The 24,666-nt window shown below is 42.8% G+C and overlaps 1 protein-coding gene across 2 annotated transcripts in view; it reads left to right on the top strand.

Moving 5' to 3' along the window:
- Ube2h (ubiquitin conjugating enzyme E2 H) overlaps positions 1-24,666 on the top strand; it is a 101,469-nt gene that overhangs the window by 28,717 nt on the left and 48,086 nt on the right. For both annotated transcript variants that reach the window (XM_059257503.1, XM_059257502.1), the window contains exons 2-3: positions 19,836-19,912; positions 20,769-20,843. In XM_059257503.1, coding sequence (XP_059113486.1) covers positions 19,836-19,912; positions 20,769-20,843 — 152 coding nt within the window. The remainder of the gene's footprint in view (positions 1-19,835; positions 19,913-20,768; positions 20,844-24,666) is intronic.

Here is a 24,666-nt window from a genome sequence, read left to right as displayed (position 1 = left end):
TTTTGTTTTTGTTTTTTTCGAGACAGGGTTTCTCTGTGTAGCTTTGCGCCTTTCCTGGATCTCGCTCTGTAGACCAGGCTGGCCTTGAACTCACAGAGATCCGCCTGGCTCTGCCTCCCGAGTGCTGGGATTAAAGGCATGCGCCACCACCGCCCGGCTCTTTGAACTTTTTAAACATGCAGATAGGAGAAATTTTCTTCTAAGCTGAATTTAGCTTGGTAATTGGCTATCCTAGTGGGAAAATATTTATAGCCTAGCACACAATGTATTCAGTCCCATTCAGGCTTTGTTTTAAGTGGTTCAACAGATGAACTTCACAGGTGTTCTCTGTTGTCAAATAAGAATGGGTAGAGCATTGTGTAGAGTTGGTTTTTGTTGTTGTAGTTTTTGTTTTTGAGACAGGGTTTCTCTGTGTAGCCCTGGCTATCCTGAAACTCACTCTGTAGACCAGGCTGGCCTGGAACTCTTAGAGATCTGCTTGCCTCTGCCTCCCGAATGCTGAGATTAAAGGAACCACCCCTCCCAGCTTGAGTTTTTTTTTTTTAATCTCAATATTTATTTATTTATTTATTTATTTATTTATTTATTTATTTATTTATTTATTTATTTATTTATTTATGTGTGTGTGTGTTGGTGTTTTGCCTGCATGCATGTCTGTATGAGGATGTGGGGTCCTCAGAACAGGAGTTACAGACAGTTGTGAGCTGCCGTGTGGTTGCTGGGAATTGAACCCCGGGTTCTCTGGAAGAGCAGCCAGTGCTCTTAACTGCTGAGCCATCTCTCCAGCCCATTTGGGTTAGTAATTTTTAAGAATTTGTATTTTTGGAAAATGTCTTTCATGAGGCTATTTTCACTTGTTTTTAGTAAACACTGGCTCTTTTTCTAAAATTTTAATAATTTTATGGTATGAGTGTTTTGCCTGCATGTATGTCTGTGTATCACTTGCATGTCTGCAGAAGCCAGAAGAGGGTGTTGGATCCCCCTGGAGCTGAAGTATGCTTGTGAGCCACCATATGGGTGCTGGGAATCACACTCCATCTTCCGTAAGAGCATCTGATGCTGTTAACCCCTGCGCCTTCTTTCCACTCTACTGTGTTGTTGAAGTTGATTTCTTTGTATGTGGAGCCAGGCTGTGTAGACCAGGCTGCCTTAGCTGGTGTCACTCTTTCCCTTGCCTCCTGAGGGACTGGGTTACAGGTGTGCACTACTAGCCCTGGCTTGCCATGTTTAATTGAGGAGAATCATGCACGTAGAATTCACTTCTGGATCTTACAGTTAGTTGAATTTTTACCTGTGTTTCCTAAATTAAATACTTTCCTTTGTGCTATCTCTAAAGATTTTTTTACTACTTTGTATTTAATTTGGGGAGAGTTTTCTGAGGGAACTATGCTTGAAATGGAAAGTGCTGAACAAGAAGTGTATGCCATACAATATCCCTGCCCTGGCTTTCTTCTCAGAACCTCCAGGGACATGGCAGATTCTGTCAGCCTTACCCTGTCACCTTCTCAACTCCAGCATGTACACCCTTATGCACAAATGTGTCTGCACACACATTTGACAGTTGGGAAGGATGTTCTGGGCTAGGGCTGGGGCTCTCTGATTTACCTCTCGCATTGAACAGATGTTAATGCTTCTTGTTAACTCCTTGGCAGTAAAAGGGGGTTGGAGCAGTTGGCTAGAAGATGACCACTCTAAAATAAAACAGCAGCAGAATCCTGACTTTGTAGGTAGCATGGGAGGCTAAACAAATGAGACTCTTGCAGGTGGTTTGTCCATCAGCGAGGACCGTGAGCAGAGTGTATGAGGCAAGTGGACAGGGTGTTCTGGGCACGGTGTCACCTTGAAGCTCTACTTCCGTTGTCAGAGATGGAGTCTAAAGGGGAAAAGCTGTTTTCTTCCTCTGAGCGTTCAAGACAAAGTATGGCTTGTAAATCTGAAGTGTGTGTGTGGGGGTGAGGGTTCTGTTCCTTCCTTCCTTTCTCTCTCTCTCTTTCTCTCTCTCCTTTTTTTTTTAAATTCAGTTAGACATTGAACATAGATACATGTTTTGTTTTTAAAGTGAGAAGTCGTGGCTGGAAGGTGGTCCAGTGGGTGGAGGCTTGCTGCCGGGTCTGGTAACCTGAGTTTGATCCTCATGACCCACATGGTAGAGGGAGAAGACGTACTCCCACAGGCTGTCCTCTGCCCCTGGTATGTGCTCCTGCACATGTACCCTTCCACCAGAGTAAATGTAATGAGAAATATTTAAGGTGAAAGAAAACACAAAATTACTAACCACTTGTGTGTATACTGTTTCAAATAACTGAAAAGTTTAAGGCAAAATTGGTCAAATTGTAGAAGTCAAGTGTGTTTGTTTCTGTGGTGAATAAAAGCTAATGTCTGGAGGTTATTTTCCCGTGTCTTCTTAGCTAATCCTCAAACTGAGTATCTTTGTGGGAAATGGGGATATTTTTGTGTGACAGGGTCTTGCTACATTACCCTGCTGGCCCGAAAACTCATGACACTCTCCTGCCTCAGCCTCTGAGGTGCTTGGATTATAGGCATGAGCCACTTTGTCCAGATGATTTGGATATCTTTAATGGAAGATTAAGCCAGTTAATTATACTGCCCATTAAAACTTTGTTTTTAGAGTCCCAGAATAGATATAATATCTGCTTAGGAAAAAAAAAATCCAAAATTATTTGAAGAAAAATCAGGAAGAGAAATATGAGCCACTTGAAAATTTAAAATGCATCTGAGAAAGCTCTCTCAGAACCTAAGAGTTTTTTTTATGTGTTTTTTTTTTTCTTTAATAATTGAACTTGACATGAAAAGTACATTTTGGCTAAATGGACTTAGGTTAGACGTCAAGGAATTTTTTTTTTTTTTTTTTTTTTTTTTTTTTATAGGTTTCCTTTAACTGCTTTAGGTCTTGTTTCTGTATCCTAACTAGTGGTAGAAAGGAAAATCCATGGAGCTCAACATCTTTTTGGCTTTGGTGATGCCAGTGAGGTTCAAAGGCAGCTGCATGCTGACATACAGAATTCTTCTGAAAGATGGGCAGCTTCTGTCTGGGCCATGCACCTGGTCTGTTTGCTTCTGCTGTGGGCACAGGTGCCAGCAAGCAGCTCTTGAGGGCTCAAGTCCCACTGCTGAGCAAAAGATGCTGCTCTGCCTCATTGTTCTGTCTGGTTCTCTTAACTGGGTGCTCTGAGGGCCACAGACGGGAAAGTGTTTCTAGGGAAAGGGTGTTGCCTGCCTGTGAGCAGCAGAACTTAGTAAGTAGTTTAAAGACTGGAGCAGCTGATGAAGAACCTTCCTACCGTTTAACAAAAGGGAGGCAAGCCAGCCGTTTTAGTTCTATGAACTGTGTTCCCCTCACTCCCGTAAGCTGTAAAAGTTACTTTCACAACCTCACGGAAGACTATCCTAGTGGTGGTGGAGGAGCTGGGTTGTCATTTTCCTGGAGCTTACCTAGTGGCAAAGGCTCTGTGAATCCCTCCTCTAAGCTAGACATGGTAGCAGGAGCAGGAGCAGCTGACGCGGCAGTGTGTCCTGTGCCAGGCATGCACTCTGTATTTTAGCACTTTGTGTGGCTTCCTCAATCCTCAGAACGACTCCAAGAGATAGATAGCTAGTGGTGTTTTACAGGTGAGAAAGTAAGGCTTGGGTAAGTCAAGTTGCAGAGCGGGGCCATCAGCTTAGGCTGCCCACGTCTGGGACTTTGGCTCTGAACTCAATTCTATATGACAGATAACTCGCTGGACCTGGTGGCAAGGAGGGAGTGTCTCAGAGAAGATATGTTTGCTTCCTAAGGCTCCTGTTGAAGCTTGGCTCAGTGAGAGCATATGCTCTCTCCTTTCAAAGTGTATCATGGAACCTCATAGAGTACATTAATGCAGCGTCTGGTTTGCAAAGATCTTTCTTATGTGTGCTGCCCTGTTCACAGAAGGGTTGTTGAAAAAGTTGATTTGTGAGCTAGTATTTTGCACTAGGAATCCATTGTCTCCTGGCAGTAGTGCCGTCCTGTGTGATAGCTGGTAGGAGTTCTAAGTGGCTGCCCAGTTGATAACTTTCTCCTGAAGCCAGTGGGCCACCTGGGTTCTAAGATCTGCACTGAGTTCAAAGGGAGAAAGACAAGCAACTGTGTGTTCCTACTAGTTTCCAGGTTCTGTTCCTTCTCTTCAGATATCATCTCAGTGTAAGTATAAAGTACGGGAGTGTGGGTAAGTACAGAACCAGAGAAGTCAGACCTGGTTCTCTCACCCACTCCCCAGGGGTCTTGAGGTAAAGCTTTTAACCTAATTTGTAAGATGTGTGGGTGTCCTCATGGGACAGCAGTGGGGTTCAAATGAGATAAACAGACCACAGGTGCTTATGGATGGTATCTAAGCATAGTGGAACGTTGATGGTCTGTAGGAAATGAGGGTAGTGGTGTGGGAGAGATGGATGCTTTGTCCAGGAGACTCTGGCCCAACACTGAATTGTATATAAAAAATAGAAAATTAGGCTTCTCTTTATTTTATAATCATGTCAATAAATTGTCTTTTGACTTAGATATTGTGTTTTCCAATCCTTGGGGGCGGGGTTGGGCATTGAGACAGGGTCTCACTATGTAGCCCTGACTGTCCGGTGACCAGGCTGGCTTCAGACTCATCAGAGGTCTGCCTGGCTCTGCCTTCCAAATGCTGAAATTAATGCATGTTCCACTGTGCCTGGTCTTGTGTTTTCCAATTTTGGAAAACTTAACTTTATTTGGAAGTATACTTGGCTTTTACTGAGCAATTAAAAAAAAAGTTTGTGTGTGTGAATGGTGTGTGGGGTAGGTGGTGTATATGCCGCTGTGCACATGTGGAGGTCAGAGGACAACATTGTGAAGTTGGTTCTCTTTCCACCTTTTTGGATTCCAGGCGTTGAATGCAGGTAGCCAGGCTTTGTGGGCAAGCATTTACTCCCTCCTCTTTACTCTGCTCCCGTTCTCCATCCACAGTGACCTCACAGCTTGAGGTCTCTGCCCACCTTGTCTGTTTCCTTCCCGTCTTTTAAATTATTTTATGTGTATGAGTGTTTTGCATACATGTATTTGTCTGTGCACCACTTGAGTGGCTGGTGCCCACGAAGGCCAGAAAAGGGCACTGTATCTCCTGGGACTGGAGTTACATACAGTTGTGAGCTACCGTGTGAGTGCTGGGAATTGAAGCAGGGTCCTCTGGAAGAGCAGTCAGTGCTCTAACCACTAAGCTATCTTCCCAGTCCCCATTACACACATTTTTGATTACCATCTATTGATGGTAAGATAAATGGTGCTTCAGAACTGTCTTCATTATCTGGAGTTGGAAGGAAATATCAAAGAACTCTCTGTTAGTGCCCTTTTCATGTTAGACTTCGTACAGCAGTAACGCGGGCTGTGTGTAAACCCTGGTTTGGAGTGTTGCTGATTTGAGGTGTAAATGCTGTACTGGGGCAGACCTGTGTACAGTGTGACATCGGGACAAGGTGAATACAGTCATCTGACTTGAATTAACCTCAGCCAGCCAGGATCTGTAGTTTACAGTTTGTTTTATTCTTAAGCTCTTTTCTCTCCCCTACTGTGCCTGTGTGCGTGCATGTTGGAGGTCAGAGGATATCTGTGAAGTCAGTTCTCTCTCTCTCTCTCTCTCTCTCTCTGAGGATATCTGTGAAGTCAGTTCTCTCTCTCTCTCTCTCTCTCTCTCTCTCTCTCTCTCTCTCTCTCTCTCTCTCTCTCTCTCTCTCTCTCTCCTCTCTTTTTTTTACCGTGTGGGTCCCAGGGATTGAACTTAGGTCTTTAGTCTTGGCAGTGAGTATCTTTACCTGCTGAGCCATCTTACCTGCTTGTCCTTTAAATGTTGGGTCTAGTCAGTTTCATAGTAGATCCTTATCTCTAATTAGTTGAAAAAAAATTTTTTAGGGGGGAGCAATTTTTGAATAAACATTTGTTTCCAGAATTAAAAGTAGGTGATAGGACCCAGGTGACCAGACACCCCATCTCCAAGCTCCAGTCTTGGATGGTCAGATGTCTACTAGACATCTTTACTGACCCTGACCTTCAGAGACTTCAGATTTTGTTGCCCTAACTGGGACCTGTGTCCCATACTCTTTTTGCTGAATTTTATGATTCCCAAGTAACTCAAAAGTGTTGCTATTATCCCCAAACATTTTCTTACATCCTGAGCTCAGGCTAACTCCCCTTTGTTGTTGCCCTTATCTCTTGCCTAAATATGGAATTTGAACTAAGAGCAAGGTAATGTCTTTGGCCCAGATGAACTAACCTCTCAAATCTGAACGTTAACACTGTCAAGCCAGTATTTGTCAGTGTGGACAAGTGTCTGGTCTCTGTGTGGGTGGACGTAACAGGGAGTCAGATGCTACAACCAGAAGATTGTTTGAGAAAGAGCTGGCACAGAAGCTGCATATAATGGCCTTATCAATGTGCTGCTGTGACCAGCACTTGTTCTTTTTCTCTCTGGGGTCTCAGTAGCCCCTGCCGGCATCTCTTTCTTTTGGTGCTCATAGAGGTCCCCTTTTCTGGCAGACAGTTTGTTTCTTGACATGTGTGAATGTGCTTAGTCTGGATCTACTGCAGCCTTGCTGTGTAGGAGACCAAGCTTTCTCTTTCAGATGGTAGCCTTGCTAGGCTCAGCGCGAGTACTGTTCTGTTCACATCTGCCTTCACCTCATAATTTGTTTTTTCAGGTTTCAAGGAGTAAGAGCGTTCCCTGATTTTCTCTTTACTTTGTTCTTGAGAAGTGTCCTTCTCCTCCCAGACATTGTGTGTTGGTTTCAAGTTTAGCTCTCAGAAGCCATGTCGGGAATGGCAGAGCACTCAGGATCAGCACCTGTTGAAAACTCCTTTTGCTTCCTTGGCCTCCTAGGCTAGGATGCTTTGTGAGTGCATGCCTGTCACATCACTTTCCTTCCTTCCTGATAACGGACGGAACTTTGAGCTGTCTAAAGACAGACACTCATTTCCCACTGCTCAGCAAATAGCACAACTGTTCTCAATATTTGTCTGTTTAGTCTTTCTCTCTTCTTTTTAAAATAATGTATTTTTATTTTTTGTGCATTGGTGTTTTGTGTGTCTGTGTGAGGATGTCAGATCTTAGAGTTACAGACAGTTGTGAGCTACAATGTGGGTGCTCGGAATTGAACCCGGGTCCTAGAAGAGCAGCCAGTGCTCTCAACCTCAGAGCCATCTCTCCAGTCCAAGAAACAGCTGTCTGTAGAAACAAGGAAGTTGGGGCTAGGCAGAAGAAACAGACAGCAGAGCCCCTGAGGAGGAGGATGTTCGTTGTATTTCAGGAAACGAAAGCTGGCCAGCAAAGCTGGAAGAGGCCTTCTGCACCAGTCCTTCTGGGGTGGATGATAACTAGACGAGACGTGTAGAGGTTAAGATCTAATCGGAACTGGTAGTGTGAGAACTTGGGGTTCTTGTTTATTTAAAGGGACAGGCTTTCTCTGTGTAACCTTGGCTGTCCTGGAACTCGCTCTGTAGACCAGGCTGGCCTCAAACTTAGAGATCCACCTGGCTCTGCCCCCCGAGTGCCGGGATTAAAGGCGTGCGCCACCACCGCCTGGCTTGAATTTGGGATTCTAAGTGTATGTTTTTGCATTTGCTTTTCTGAGATGTTAGTCATCAAAAATAATGATTGAAAACTACAGTTGTGCCGAGAGAGAAGGGGGTGGCCTTCAATTCTAGTTCTCAGGAGGCAGAGGCAGACCGATCTCTTTAGTTTGAGGCTACAGAGCAAATTCCAGGCAGCCCAGGCTATACACAGGAAAGAAGAGAACCCAGGAGTTCTGTCAACTTACACACACACACACACACACACACACACACACACACACACGCTTGTGTCTGTCTAGGTTTGTTTTTTGTTTGTTTTTTGTTTTTTGTTTTTCGAGACAGGGTTTTTCTGTGTAGCTTTACGCCTTTCCTGGAACTCACTTGGTAGCCCAGGCTGGCCTCAAACTCACAGAGATCTGCCTCCCGAGTGCTGGGTCAAAGGTGTGCGCCACTACCACCCAGCTCAGTATTCTTGTGAGCAACTTTTGTTTCCTGCCTGTACATTCCAACCTTATTTAAGTTCAGCCTTATTTTACTGTTTGTGTATATTTAAATCTCAAACTTCTGTCACTTTCTAGATCAGCTTCTGTAAAACATAGCCACTTCCATGTTGTAATTGTACCAGGCGCTCTGTTACTAATCACCTCTGTTGGTCTGGAGCAACCAGTCCTGTTAGAATGGCAAGCCCCACCACCACCACCTGTTACTTATATGGTGCCGAAAATAGCTCTACAACACCCTTGTATCACGTTGCATATCTAGTTACCGTGTCCTTTCATGTCCCTGCGCTTGACTTTCCAGGGTTTGGTGCTCATTTATTGGAATGATTTGCTTAGAATCCCAAATTCAAGCCAGGCGGTGGTGGTGCACGCCTTTAATCCCGGCACTCGGGGGGCAGAGCCAGGTGGATCTCTTAAGTTTGAGGCCAGCCTGGTCTACAGAGCGAGTTCCAGGACAGCCAAGGTTACACAGAGAAAGCCTGTCCCTTTAAATAAACAAGAACCCCAATTTTTAAATTTTTTTTTTAACTATCTTTTTTTTTTTTTTAAAGATTTATTTATTTATTATGTATGCGGAAGAGGTTGCCAGATCTCATTACAGATGGTTGTCAGCCACCATGTGGGTGCTGGGAATTGAACTCAGGACCTCTGGAAGAACACTCGGTGCTCTTAACCTCTGAGCCATCTCTCCAGCCCCAATTTTTTAATTTTTAATTAAAATTAATTTTTAATTTTATTTATTATTGTGGGTAAGAACAGTCACAAGACCACTCTGTGGACTTGATTTTCTCCTTGCACATTTATATAGATTCCAGGGACTGAACTCAGATGCTTATACCATCTCACCAGTACAGGTATTTCTTGTTAATAGGTGTGTGTGTTTCTGTTTCACTGTCTATGAGTGAATGCCCTGTGTTTTTAGGTGTCCTCAGAAGACAGAAGAGGGAATCAAATCCCTGGGAACTGGAGTTTAAGGTATGTGTGAGCCGTAGGACATGGGTGCTGGGAACTGAACTTGGATACTCCAGAAGAGTAGCAAGGGCAACAAGAGCTCGCATAGGCCAGGATGGCCTTGTCCTCACTGGGTAGCCTTGGACTTGTGCTCCTCCTCCTGTTTGTGCTTCAGTGTTGTGATTACAGCTGTGTACCACCATGTCTGGTCTGTGTGATTCTGGAGAGTGAACTTAGGCTTCATGCACGCTAAATAAACAAGTGTTGTTACTGACCAAGCTACCTCATCCATCCCCCATAAAAAATTCGTTTGCTTATTTTCTGTGGATTTTTAAAATAAAATCAATGACATAGTTGAGGTTTCTTCCCTTTTTTTTCATTCTAACCATAAGCAGAAATAAGACACTTTTAAATACTGACTTTTGTTGTTGTGTATGTGTGTTTATGTGTGGGTATATGCATGCTATGGCCAGTGTGGGGAGGTCAGAGGACAACTGGGGCAGTACTCAGGTCTGTCATTCCACAATACAGGTAGATAGGCCTTGAATTTGGAAGCCTCAGCCTCTAAAGTAACTGGGATAATATATCTGTACCAGCAGGCCTGGTTCCACTGGATTTTAAGCAGACTTTGATTCAAGAAGAAGCTGCTGTTTTCCACATCACTTTAGACTACTTTTTAAAATAAAAACACTTAGGACAGTATTTACTATTTCTTTTTATAAGTCTTCTAAGTGGACAGTAGAAATTGGGCCCAGCTGAATAAAGGCATATATATACTCGTTCGTTTTAAAACAGAGTTCTCTATTTGGTAGATCACACGATGGTCACATTTAACATACCAACTAGTTTGTTGTGGTTCATTTTTTGTTTTGTTTTGAAAGTTTTTCTCTGTGTATTCCTGGCTCTCCTGGAACTCAAACTGTAGACCAAGCTGGCCTTGAAATCATAGATCCACCTGCCTCTGCCTCCAGAGTGCAGGGATTAAAGCCGGCTTCAGCTACTGTATTTATTTGTGCTTTGCTTTCTTCACTTAAAATCTTGGCAGTGAGTGATCTTGAACCTCTTATTCCTTTGCGCATGTTGCTTTAAATAGGACTTAAGTGTGTGCTGTTCTCTGGCCTCTTTTAATTTGTATGAAATCAAAGTTGAATGCCACTTAATAATTGACACCTGCTGTGCCTAATGAACATGGAGTAGTAAAGAGGACTGCAGGTGTCAGCCATTCATGTTCCGGAAAACCACTGCAGGCATGTCTAACCTGCATGTGGGTCACACAAGTCCCGAGAGAGCTATGAGTGTGCCACAAAATATTTGCAGATGACAACAGACAGGCCATTGTCAAAAAGGTTGGACAACCTGATAGGGAGCGAAGCTGTTTGTGATCAGCTCTTTAGAGAAGTGATTTCTAACCTGCTCACAGTGGTAAACTAGTTGATGTAGGTGTGTGTGATCTTTCCTTTTTCCTCTGGATTGACAAACATTGAAACTTGTAAAAGCTTGTTTTGAGACACATTCCTTGTTACTGAAGTCATACAAGTAAGGTGGGGAATTGTTGATTTTTGGACACCCATACTTATTAGTAGTTCACTGTAACTGAAGTACTTGGAAGGCTTATGGTCTTCCTTGGCTGTATAGTGAGTTCGAGTCCAACCTGGGCTACATGAAACCTGTCTTAGAAAAGCACCAAAAACAAACAGAACAGTAAAGTACGTTGGGTATGGGAGTGCACGCCTTTTATCCCAGCACTTGGAAGGCAGAGGCAGGCAGCTCCCAAGGCCAACCTGGACTTCATAGCAAGTGCCAGACCAGCCAGGGCTGCATAGTAAAACACCCTGTCTCTTTAAAAAATATTTTTATTTTTTATGTATTTAGTTTTTTAATGAAAGGACGTTTTAGCAACATAGAGCTTTCTAATGCTTGTGCTTTGTTCAATCAACTGCAGAATCTGTTAGGTCTCCTATCGTTTCTTGGTTTGGCCGTCTTTTCCCTGTTCGGCACACCACAACTGGTTCATCTCTGTAAAGCACACTGACAGGAACTGTGCATGGAAATACTGGGTCCCTGCTTACTGCCTGGGCCAGGTACCTCGAGACCCCACTATCCGTTCTTGCCCAGCCTTTTCTTTCTTTTAGTATTCCGTCATCAAAATAAAATGTTAGTGTTCTCTGGACCTATCTTAAGTCTGCTGTATTTTATTTTAATGTTAGTTTTGTTCTTATGAGACAAGCTTTCCGACTCACTATGTAGCTGGGGACGACCTTACACTCCTGACTCTTCGGCCTCCACCTCCTGAAGGCTGGGATTACAGGTGTGTCCCACTATTTCTGTCTTCAATCTTTACTTCAAAAGCTTGTTCCTACATCTGCGTGTTTAAATAATTTTAAGACATTGTGTAAACTTAAGCTCAATGTTACTATACTGTTCTATGTATGTAGTGTCTGTGTGTGTGTGTGTGTGTGTGTACGTGTGTGTACATGTACCTGTCATGGTATTTGTGTGGAGGTCAAAGAACAACTTGCAGGAATCCATTCTCTTCATAGAGGTCTCCAACTGAAAGCCACCAGGGTGGTGACGAACACCATTACTTGCAAAGCCATCTTGCTGGCCTTAGAGGATTCTGACTCTAAATTCTAGTTGTGTTTTTGCTTTTACTATTTCTTTTTGTTTGGGTTTTAGTGTTTGACCTTTGAACCAGGGTCGCACACTTTAGTCCAGGCCTGCCTTCTGGAATTCACACTGTAGCCTAAGCTAGCCTCAAACTCTTGTCAGCCCTCTTGCCTTATCTTCTGGAGTGCAAGGATCACAGACACGAGTCACCATGCCTGAGTTGTACTTCCTGCTTAATCAGTATGTCTTACGTTCCCATACCACATTCTTAGACTTTCTTGTAGGCAGACACTGTTAGAGGAATTTTCGTTTGGCATATGGTGCTTATGTGGGAGATGTGTAGAACTAGTAAACAAGTTCTGATAGAAATGAAGTCTGCGATCTTGTGTGGATATAATAGATCCACACTGTATTTCCCACAGACCAGTTTAAGGGCTCAAATTATTTCATACAGGAAGCTTAAAACTAGTTTTGGGGAAATATAGAGTATAAAATTGCTTGGCCTTAAAAGATAACGACACATATCTATTTATTTGTTGATTGTCCTGTAGTGTTTCCTTTTGGGTTCAGAGAAACACATAATGATTCTATGTGTTCTTTACGTTTAGGGATTTTATTACTAGAATCTCTTTCTCTCTCTCTCTCTCTCTCTCTCTCTCTCTCTCTCTCTCTCTGTGTGCTTATTTTCTTTAGAAGTTGTTATTTTGTGTGTGTATATGACTGTGACTGTGTCTTCTGTAAGTGAGGTTACAGGCTCTACTTTTTCACAATTGCAAGCCACCTGATATGGGTTCTGGGAACCAGATGTGGACCCTCTTAATTTACGTGTATGTCTATGTCTGCACCATCTGTGTGCAGTCCCCATGGAGGCCGGAAAAGGACATCAAATCCCCTGGAATTGGAGTTACAGATGGTGGTGACCAGTCCTCTGGAAGAACAGTAAGCCCTTTCCCCAGACCTCCTGCTTATTTTGATTTCCTTTTCTTTTAAAATTTTTTTATTTTTTTGTTTTTTGAGACAGATATATATATCCGGCTGTCCTGGAACTCACTCTATAGACCAGGCTGGCCTCGAACTCAGAGGTCCACCTGCCTCTGCCTCTCAAGTATTTTGCTGCTTATTTTCTTAATACCTTGTATCTTTTTAAATTTTTCTTTGAATAAGGGTTCCATTCTTAATAGTAAGAACACAAACCTTCATATACACTTTCAATTCATTCATTTATTTTGGAAAGGCTCTTAGTTTGTGGCCCAGGCTGCCCTGGAACTTGATATGTAGCCCTGGTTACACTCAAAACTGAAGACACTTCTACCTCAGTCATGTCCAGTGCCTAATCTTTTTAAGTGGAAGCTCTTCGTTCTAGCCAGCACCCTGCTCTTGAACTTCAGATCGGTTCTAGGTTGTTCCTCTGTCCAGAGGTTGGTTGTCATGGGTTCCTAAAAGCCATGTATTTCTTCTTTCACTATGATTAGATTGGGTATAGACATCCTTATGATGCCACTTTTCATTTTCTTCTGCAGCTTCTTCTTACCTCTTCTTCCCCTCCTCCCACTTTCCTGTCTCCATTGCCAGGGTCAAACAAACCTAGACCCTCCCGCAGGCAGGAAAGGTTCCCAGGCCCAAACCACTTCAGATTTGACTGCACTGCTAGCTGTTGATTATTGTCCTGGCACAGCCGTCTTCTGGATGTGAAGTCTGTTTCCTTTCTTTATTCTTTTTTTGGTTTTTCGAGACAGGGTTTCTATGTGTAGCTTTGCACCTTTCCTGGAACTCACTCTGTAGCCCAGGCTGGCCTCGAACTCACAGAGATCCGCCTGCCTCTGCCTCCCGAGTGCTGGGATTAAAGGTGTGCACCACCACTGGCAAAGTCTGTTTTCTTAAAATCTGGATCACTTGATAGTTTCCCTTCCCCAGACTAAGTATGGTGCCTCATGAAAACATTAGGTCATTTCATAAAATTTTGGAGGTTTTGCCCCCTTTCTCCCTCCCATTTTTGAGAAAGATTCTCTTGTTGCTATGGTGAACCTTAAGTTTGCTATGATCCAAGGCTGGCCTTGAAGTCTTGATCTAGCCTATGCTTTTCAAGTGTTTCATCACAGGCATGTGATACCACACAAGCCTCAATTCCTAAACTTTTTTTGGGGAATTGGGGGGTGGTTTCAAGACTGTTTTTCTGTGTAGCCTGGTTTTCTTGGAACTCCCTTTAGATCAGGCTGGCCTTGAACTCCCAGAGTTCCGTCTGCCGCTGCCCACCAAATGTTGGGGTTAAAGGTGTGTGCTACTACCGCCCAGCAATTCCTAAACTCTTAAGGCTAAGGTCTTCTTAAATATTTTCCTTATTGAAGAAGCTAAAGTTCTGTTCATGACTATGTTACTATTTCTTACTATGAGAGAAAGTTTGAAATCAAACAAAATGGACTAGTATTATGAATCCCCAGGTTACCTTAATACAGAATTAAGATATTAAGAAAATAAGGAGTTACCAAGCAGCTGTGGGTAATGAGTCTCTTTCTGTCCTACAAGCCAGCTCCCAAATAACACAGAGACTTAGTATTAATTATGAAAGCTCGGCTTTAGCTCAGGCTTGTCCCACTAGTTTGTATATGTTAAATTAACCTGTTTATTTTAAACTGCATTCTATCAAATGGCTCATTTCCTCATTTCTCTACTGCCCGTGCTGCTTCCTCCTTGGCTGGCTGGCATCTCCACCTTTTTTTCCCCCAGAGTTCTCACTCTGCCCGGAAGTCCTGCCTATATCTCCTGCCTAGCTGTTGGCCATTTAGCTTTTTATTACACCAATCACAGCAATATAGTATACAGATATCCTACAACAGTGGTGGCCCACAGGCAGGCAGATCTCTTTGAGTTCTGAGTTTTGAAGCTAGCCTGGTCTACAGGGCGAGTTCCAGGACAGCCAGGACTACACTGAGAAACTGTCCTGAAAAAAACAGAAAGAAAGAAAGAAAGAAAAATAAGGTGCCTGGGAAGGTGGCTCAGCAGTTCAAGAGCACTGGCTGCTCTTCCAGGGAGGACTGGGTTCGATTCCCAGCACCCACATGGCTGCTGAAAACCATCTTTATTCCAGTTCCAGAGGATGTGATGCCCTCTTCTGGCCTCTATAGACACTGCACACACATGGTGCAGACATACACACAGGCAAAACACCGACATTGCATTTAAAATAAGAGAACTCAGGTTTGTTTACCAGAACCCATAGCAAGTGGCTTATAGCAGCCTGTAACCACTCGGACCCAGCAATTCAAGACCAGTATTATTTCTTGCATATGTCTTGTATTCTTCCCTGCCCCTGGGCTGTTAGGAAGCAAATCCTAGATATCATACATCTTCCATAAGACATCCTCCCCCCGCCCCAGGGTTTCTCAGTGTAGCTTTGGTGCCTGTCTTGAATCTTGCTCTGTAGACCAGGCTGGCCTCAAACTCACAGAGATCCACCTGGCTCTGCCTCCTGAGTGCTGGGATTAAAGGTGTGCGCCACCACCGCCTGGCCCATATGATGAATATTACTCCATGTGATGATTTTCACATTGACAGACAGGTATTTGACAGCTGCTCAGTTTTTGAACTTTCCTACGTGGTCACTTTTCAAGGAGAGTTGGAAACAGACTGGTCTCAATGTGGAAAGAAGCAGCCATGAAGTGTCTATGTCTAAACAAAAGCACATTCTTCACCCTTGTCCTTCCTGGGACACAGGTATGGAGGCCACTTACTTTATAAAGGCATCATCCGTGAGCTGAGGACACGCTGATGTCTTTGAGTCCTAGGTCCTTGACATGTCAGTGTGATTCCTGTGGCAGAGGCTTAGTTAGCCCTTCTCTCCCTTTTTGGAAAATTTCTGAACTATATAAAAATCACTTAATATCCTGATAGACACATTTTGCCAAGAATGTCAGTTATCTCTGACAGTTTGACATTCACCTTTAAATATTAGATTGTGTAACCATAATGCCATTCAGGGAAATAAGGTGGTGGGCGGCTGGTATTTCAAGAGTGAAATGGACTTGAGTTCCTCAGTGCTAATCATTGTTCTGAAAACAGAATCTTTAAGGTGAAACACTAAGTAGGTAAGGACTAGTATTTTGTGAATAACTTAGAAATGAATACAATGTGATTTATGGGTTTGACTTTTTTTTTTATCAGCAGTATCTGAAGAATTTATAGATTTCTTTTTCTAATACCCCCAAATGATAAAGGAACCCTGTTTCTTTATCTCCTATTTCCACTTCTCCTGGTCTAACCAGCCCATTTCAGCAGATGATGATTCTGTCATTCTAAGTGGCCCTCTCTTTGCCTCCCCTTGCCCTTGACTTCACAGCAGAGAGGAGAAAGACACCACCGGCTTCTGCTGCACATCTCCGTTGTGAATCCCTTCTCTGTCTGATTTAGTGTCTGTATGGTTCCACTGCAGCGTAAATTTAGTAGTTTATTACCAACTTGCATTTTTTACATTTTTCCTTCAGTTGGCCTTTAGATTCTCATACAAAATGAACTATGCTCAGGACTCCCAGGTATGATTTGGTGTGTAATTAGAGACCTGTTGTGGGTTGTACTAAAGACAGGAGCATTGATCTAATCTTGTTTTAACATGATTTAGGAAAGAGAATCTTTGTCAAGTAGATGCAAGCAGATTAAGTGCTGTTTGATTGCATCCTTTTGATACAGGACAGAAAAGATGTCTTTAGTTTCTAGAACTGATGACCACAGTATAAGTCACAATTGTAAATATTGAAGGTTTCTTTTGAGGTGAGGAGGCTGTGGTGCTTGGGATTGAACCTTTCCTGCGTGTTTTATCATCCTCAGCTCTTGTTCTCCCTCTTTTCAAGTATGATGTGATCCTCTGTTGTGTGACTGCCACAGTGGACCCTTCCTGCTGTTAGTGAACTTTAGGTTGTTTCTGGGGTTTGAACGTTAACACATATTACAGATAGGAGCTTTGGTGAAGATAGCTGTATGTATGTTGGCATGTACATGGGAGGAACTTTTTGTAAATATAAGGGTATTTTGCTTGCATGCATATGTGTGGTGCCCAAGGAGGCCAGAAGAGGGAGTCTGATCCCTGGAACTGGAGTTACAGATGACTGTAAGTACCTCGTGAGTACTGAGAATCCAGCCTGCCCTCTGAAGAGCAGCAGTTTCTCCATCTCTCCACCCCATCAGTTTTCAAAAGAAAATAAAATCAGATCCTACTCCTACCAGCTGGGACTGGCTTTAAAAAAACAAACTGCCGCCGGGCGGTGGTGGCGCACGCCTTTAATCCCAGCACTCGGGAGGCAGAGCCAGGCGGATCTCTGTGAGTTCGAGGCCAGCCTGGACTACCAAGTGAGTCCCAGGAAAGGCGCAAAGCTACACAGAGAAACCCTGTCTCAAAAAAACCAAAAAAAAAAAAAAAAACAAACTGCCAGGCCATAGTGGTGCACGCCTTTAATCCCAGGACTCAGGAGGCGGAGGCCAGCCTGGTCTACATAGCAAGTTCTAGGAGAGCCAGGGTTACACAGAGAAACACTGTCTCAAACAAAAGAAAGTAAACTAAAAACATCACTGATGTGAAATTTGAATAAAAGCAAGTTTCATTTTAGGTTTTTGGACTGGTGGAAGTAGAATCTGTTCTCCGAAGTACAGGTCCATGCTCCACCAGACACTGGCCTGCTTCTGTTTCATCTCCATCGATGTGTAGCTGGGGAATCACATCTTTTTTGTTGTTGTTGTTGTTGTTTTTGTTTTTGTTTTTGAAGACAGGGTTTCTCTGTGTAGTTTTGGTGCCTGTCCTGGATCTCACTCTGTAGATCAGGCTGGCCTCGAACTCACAGAGATCCACCTGCCTCTGCCTCCCGAGTGCTGGGATTAAAGGTGTGGGCCACCGCTGCCTGACAAATCCTTTATATCTTTTCCTTTACATTTTCTTTTATTTTCATTGATGTGTGTGTGTGTGTGTGTGTGTGTGTGTGTGTGTGTGTGTGTCTATGACTACAGTGCCTGAGGAGGCCAGTAGGCATCCAATCAAATGCCCTGGAGTTGGAGGCGCTTGTGAGCCACCTGCCAGGGTGCTGGGAACTGACTTGGGACATGTGCAAGGACAATATGTACTTCCTCTCACGGAGCCATCTTTTTAGCCTTTCTGGTTTCCTTTTTTTTCTTTTTTTTCTTTTTTTTTTTTTTTTTTTTTTTTTTTGCCTTACTGTTTGGACCTTTTCTTTGTTAGGATATCTTCCCCCTTACTCTAATAACATCTTATTTTTTAAAGTTAGCTTTGAGGGAGAATGCTGGAAATTGAACCCGGGTTCTCATGCATGCTGAACACATGCTCTATCACTGGGCTATCTCTACTCCGACCCAGATCACTTTGTGTCCTGTCCTGGGTTGTCTCCTTATGTAGTCCGTGCTGACTCTCAGCGCCTGGTGTAGCCAAGACTATCCTCGAACTCCTGGTTCTCTTTCCCCAGCCTCCCAAGACCCCTCTGGTCCACCCTTGTCATACATATGCTTTGCATTTTTCCTCACCACCGCCTGGCTTTGTCTTTGGCTTTTACAGTGTAAAAGTGTATGTAATACACGGTGTTCGTGAGTGTTCTGTGTTTATGTCCACTCATCTTCTGTGGTTTCTGGTCTGGGTCTCATTTGTAAGGAGACGTTTTTCTATGAAGTCTGTTTTCTTTGAGGCCTTCATCGCTTACATTGAGGTTTATTATCACTGGTGTTGATTTCCCCTCAAGACATAGGTACCTTTTGAAAAAGCTTTAACATGTTTTAAACATGTTTAGTTTTGGAATTTTTTAAGGTACTGGGGTGGTGATTCAGTCAGAATAAAACATGACCCCCAAACAGGCATACATATATGTATGACCTGACCAACAAGAAATTATGCCAGTTTTTCTTTGTGCATACTGTTTGAATGCATTTTTCCTTATTGTTGCAGGTAGATTAGGGCCCTTACTACCTAAAATTTCTATTGTAGTCATTAGTGGGTTAGACCACAAAGCAGAAACAGGACTTTAGAAATAAGATTTTAGAGCAGTAGCCTGATTTTTTACTAATGTGGATTAATTTAGTATCTTATAAGTGAATCACATTACTCCGTGTGTACATGGATTCATGTGTGTGTGTGTGCATGTGGAGGCCAGAGGTCAACCTCAAATGTTGCCTTAGGAGCTATTATCTTTGTTTTCGGGGAAGGGAATTTGTTTGTTTGTAACAAGGTCTGTCCTGGAACTTGCTATGTAGATCAGACTAGTTTTGTTTTTTTTTTGTTTTTTGTTTTTTTTTGGTTTTTCGAGACAGGGTTTCTCTGTGTAGCTTTGTGCCTTTCCTGGAACTCACTTGGTAGCCCAGGCTGGCCTTGAACTCACAGAGATCCGCCTGGCTCTGCCTCCCGAGTGCTGGGATTAAAGGCGTGCTCCACCACCGCCCGGCAGATCAGACTAGTTTTGAAACACCAAGATCCACCAGCCTCTGCCTCCTGAGTGCTAGAATTGAAGGCATGTGCCACCATGCCTGGCCTACCATGGTTTTTGAGGCAGGGTTTCTCACCAGGACCTAAGGCTTACTGGTTATGCTGGATGGCCATGGGACCCCTGGGGGGTCTGCCTGCCTGTCTTTGCTTCCTTGGTTTTGGTTAGGGTTACAGCTGCAGAACACCATGCCTAGGTTTTGGTGTAGGTGCTGGGGTCAAATTCAGGTCCTCATGCTTGTATGGCAAGCTCATTACCGAGTAACATGTCTCCCCAGGCCTGAATCTTACTTCTATGAGGAGTTCTCAAGCTGTCTCAAGGCTGAGTGGTGTTTGAGGGGGAGAATTAGAAGGGCTGCCCTCTATGGTTAGTCTTGATCCACACCTGCATCTAAAGACACAGCTAAAGGGTTGGGCTTGCCGGAGCAAAGAGTGAGTGAAAACAGTTGCCATAGATTTGCTCTAATTTTCCCTGTTGTAACTTGACACAAACCCCATGAAGTGATAGTTTCCTAGTTTGCAGAGAGAGAGCAAATGGTCAGAGAGTAAATGTGTGTTATTAGTCTCTGAATCCAAAGCTCATTCGCATTCTCTTCATAGGGTATACATTGTCTCTTCTCTACTAGAGTTATTCTGCATAGCATCTGTTTTACCAGAAGTGTGTCCAGTGGGGCAGCCCTTGCAAACTGTCTAGAATGTCACCTGTAGCTCTTACATGTGCCTGTGTCGTTTCCTTTACTTTTTACCTCAGCATTGAAAGCAAACATGAGGTGACAATCCTAGGAGGACTCAACGAATTCGTTGTCAAGTTTTATGGACCACAAGGAAGTAAGTACATGTGTGGGTATGTGTTCTTTTTATCATCTTGACTAGACAATGAAGTAAGTTTTAGCACTAGAACCAGGGTGTGGAGAAACCCTTGTCATTCATGCACTCATTCTCACAGATTCTGGGTTCTGTTACGATGGCCACAGAGGTGTTCTTCAGGAAGTGCATATTCTGTTCTGAAGTAGGAAAAAAAGGAACATGACTATCTCTTATCAAATAATTGAGTGGTGTTCAATAGTATGAAGTAAGAGAGTGACTATTTGCTTAACTCGGGATATTTTAAAGGAAAATACGTGGCGTGGTTTTCTCTTGGTTTCTGGTACTGGTGATTGACCCCAGGCTTTGTGCATGTTTGGGAAGTACTCTACCGCTGAGTTACATTCCCTGGTCTTCCTTTCTTTTACTTTTAAAAGTTTTCCTTTGGTTTTTCAGGACAGGGTTTCTCTGTGTAGTTTTGGTGCCTGTCCTGGACTTTTTTTTTTTTTTTTTTTTTTTTTTTCTCGAGACACGTAGCTTTGCACCTTTCCTGGAACTGGCTTTGGAGACCAGGCTGGCCTCGAACTCACAGAGGTCCACCTGGCTCTGCCTCCTGAGTGCTGGGATTAAAGGCGTGTGCCACCACCGCCCGGTGCTCCCGGGCTTTTTAACCCAGGCTAGCCTGGAACCCACAGCAATCCTGGTGCCTTATCTTCTGACAGCCTATGTCACCATGTCCAGTTAGTTCCTGAATTCTTTGAGAATTAGTTTGAGGCCTTTTTTCAGGAGAGAGAGGGATTTGATGTTCATTTACATTTGGATTTATTTTCTAATTTGAAGACACAGTCCAAATGGATAACATGTTTTATTTCTGTTCCAGCACCATATGAAGGCGGAGTGTGGAAAGTTAGAGTGGATCTTCCTGATAAATACCCTTTCAAATCTCCATCTATAGGTATGTGATGACTTGGTTTCTATAAGACAGTTCTGAAATCTAAGAGGAAAATAAAAATCTTATATTTTTTGAGAGTTGATTAACCCCAAAATTTTTACTAAACTGAATTTTTCCTTTCTTGGCTTTAAAAAAAAAAAAAGATTAATTTACTTATTATGTATATGGATCTTCTGTCTGCCTGTACGTCTGCACACTAAAAGAAGGCATGGGTCTCATGGGCCTACAGTTATGAGCTATCTTCAGAACTAATGCCATACCTAGTCTCCTGCAATTTACACTAACCCCTACTCCAGCAAAAACTGTTTTTTTCTGAAGGTATGCTGTGATCCCTAGCTTCTAAATTTTTGTGTAGGGCAAATAGTGTATTAGGATGATGTAGTGTGTTAGAATGATCACACAACTAAGTCCTGTCTGAAGTTGCAGCCTTGCACTGGTCTCAGACCACTTTACTTCCTGTAGAGTTTGATGTCCTAAAAATGCTAAAGAGCATCTGTCATTCTTAAACTGGTGAATTCGTAGTGTTCATCTGAACAATAGGCTGTCCTTTTCCTTCAGGTCCTTAGGGAGGTTTTCTAATCCTGCAGCCCCCAGGAGATGTTTGTGGACAAACGGATGAGAAACGACCTCAGTGCCTGCTGCAAGAGCCTGCAGGTTGTAGAGACAGGGATGGTAACAGGGTAATTGTGAGCTCTTGAGTCCGGTACAGCTCACAGGCACACTGGACGTTAGACCTGTGTGGCTGGGGATCGAACGAAGCCTCTCCACAGCTGCCTTCCACAGTGGCAGAAAGGAGGCATCACTCTCTTCAGAGGGCTTTTCTGCTCTGGTCCCGTGCCTGGTTTACTCATGTGTCTCTTAACTGTAGTGTTTCCTTCTATTGCAACAGTTCAAATATACACTTTAAAATATTTGTCATAAATACCCATTTAAAGACAGGAAGTTGGCATTCCGGGTATAGCTTTGTAACCTTACATTGCTGTTTACAGGAAACAGTAGGGCTGTGGAAGCCAAGAATAAACTATGGGAATACAGCCTGTGCCGTAGAAATGTAGCTGTTCCTCCGGCTTTAACCTGTTGTCTCAGGCAAAGGGTACATTCCACTGTAGCTTTCTGAACTTTATTCTAAAAGACCTTTTTTCTGCTCCGTCGCTGGGATCAGACTCCAGGCCTGGCACATGCTAGGCATGTACTCCACCACTTAGCTGCATGCATCCCCTGCCCTAAAATACCTAAACTAACTAATGACCAAATTCCCAAGTTAATGCCATGGTATATAGTTGGTTAAGACAAATGACCAAGTTAATTTAACATTTGTAAGTTTTATTTTGCCATTCTCTATACTTTTTAGAATTTGATAACTCTACAAATGAGTATCATCTTCCCTTGAGGAAGTTGATCTAGTTGAAATATTTGTACAAGCTGTTCTTTCCTTCAAAGGAGAATTGCATAAGAGTTTTAATCAGTTTGTGAGGTGACCCATTTTCAGGTTGTCAACAACGTAATGCTGTTAAGATGTTCTGTAAGCATTTGGAGAGGCAATAGCTCATTTAAAAAAGGCAAGGCTTAGTTTCTGAGTTGTATAGACATGGAATTAAACAAGGGGAAAAAATGAGATAAACTCGACTCATTGTTTCTTTAAAATCTTTCTTCCATAGTATCTGGCCTGTCTCCTATTCTTGAGTTTAATTTAAGCCCTTAAATATTAAGATGTAGAATTGGGATGTGTAACTTGGTGGCAGGGTGCTTGCCTGGCATGTATGAGGTCCTGAGTTCAGCCCCTAGCACTTAAATAGATAAATAATAATTAAAAAAATCTCTTATGCTTACACTGTGTGTCTGTCTGCCTATGTGTAGACTCAGATAGTCCTTCAATTTGTCCTTTTGCCTAAGCCTCTTGATCTCAGGGATATGCCGTTAATCTTAGCTTGGATTTTAAAATATTTATGAGTATATAATCTGTATGTGTGAGTTAATGTGCAGGTATATATACATGTTGGTGTATGGAGGCTAGATGTCAGATGTCAACCTCAGGTGGTGTTCTTTAGGAACTGTCTACTTGGTTTTTGAGGCAGTCTCTCTCACTGGGATTGAGGTCTCACAGTTAGGCTAGGTTGCCTGGCCAGTGAGCTCCAGGGGTCTGCCTGTCTCTGCCTCCAGTGCTGGAATTAAAAACATGTGCCTCCTAGTACAATAGTTCTGGCTTATTTTTCCTATTTCTTTTTTCATTTGTAGATGTTTCTTAAACAGTATGCCTGTTAGCATGCAGCTAGCTGTTAGTGACCATGTGTAGTTATATGTAGTTAGGCATGCATGAGTAACCAGTTATCACTGGTTATCAGGGAAGAGTTCTGGACTTGGTTCTCAGTTTTCCATAAAACTGACACTCATCTGATCTGTGGTTTCCTTTCTAGAAAATAAGATACTGGATCTTATGTGGCACGCATCTCTAGTTGCAACTATTCAGTAGGCTGAGATAGGAGGATTGCTTGAACCCACACACATATATATCATAAAACGCGAAAAATGAACAGCCAGACTTAGTGGTGCTTACCTGTAGTGTCCGCACTGTGAGGAGGTGGAGGCAGGAAGGTTAGGATTCAAGGCCAGAATGGACTACGTAGGATCCTATTAGAATCAAGTGAATTCTGTGTGATTGTTATTAACTGATTCATTGGAATCCCAAATAGTCCTCAGTTCATGAAGATTCTGTTTTAAGCTGAGAAGTTGCTCCACAAGCTCTCATTGTGTACTTCTCCAGATTCTGTTTGTTAGCTATAACTTGTGCTTGGCAGTTAAGAGAAAGCTTCCACAGTGCAAGGAAAAGATGTGCAGTAGTTGCATAGCTGAGTACATATTCTAAAAGGGCACTACTGTGCACATAAACAACAACAAAACCATTGTATATAAAATGCTTCATTTGTCCTGGGTGTGGTAGCACATCACTATGGAGACAGATAGGTAGATCTATTAGTCCAGTTTCGCCTGTTCTACGTATCTAGTTTTAGGCCAGCCAGAACTATATAGTAAGTCTCCAAACAACAACAAAATGTTTTATGTATAGCCAAAAAGAGTAAAGATTTTTAAAAAATTAAGCAATAATTGGTTGAGCTATAGTGTTTGCAAGCTTGTTTTGTTTTGGTAGCTAGTCTAGTAGTATATATGCTTGGTAAAGTTCTTATGTCCTTTGAATTTTTTTTTTTTTTTTTTTTTTGGTTTTTCGAGACAGGGTTTCTCTGTGTAGCTTTGCGCCTTTTCTAGGACTCACTTGGTAGCCCAGGCTGGCCTTGAACTCACAGAGATCCACCTGGCTCTGCCTCCCGAGTGCTGGGATTAAAGGCGTGCGCCACCACCTCCCGGCTTGAAATTTTTTTACTTCAAAGATTAAAAAATAAATAAATAAATAAATAAAAACAAAGTAAACCAGTCATGGTGGCACACACTTGTAATCCCAGCACTTGACAGCAGAAGCAGAGTGATCAGGAGTTGAAGGTACTCCTTGACTATGTGGTGAACTGTACTGAGCCATAGCACAGACCTTTAGATTAGGCTGTCATGTCAAAGTAGGATAGTTTAGGTTATCAGACTAATCAAAATCCTTTTTACATTTCCTAATCTGATAAATTTTTAGTTGGAAGTTACTCTGGTAACCATATTTTTATGCTTGTGCCAGTGATTAAGGGCAGTGCATTTCAGTGTTTTATTCACTATGGTCAGCAGTTACCTCACTATTTTAGGATTGACGTTTTATAATACAGTGTGACTATCTGTAGAACTTAGGATGCTTCGTTCTAGTTCATATGTTCCTAGATGGAAATAGTCTATA

Source organism: Peromyscus eremicus, chromosome 3 (genome assembly GCF_949786415.1).
Source record: "Peromyscus eremicus chromosome 3, PerEre_H2_v1, whole genome shotgun sequence".
NCBI classification, from domain to species: Eukaryota; Metazoa; Chordata; class Mammalia; order Rodentia; family Cricetidae; genus Peromyscus; species Peromyscus eremicus.
This window is presented reverse-complemented; position numbering and strand designations above follow the sequence as displayed.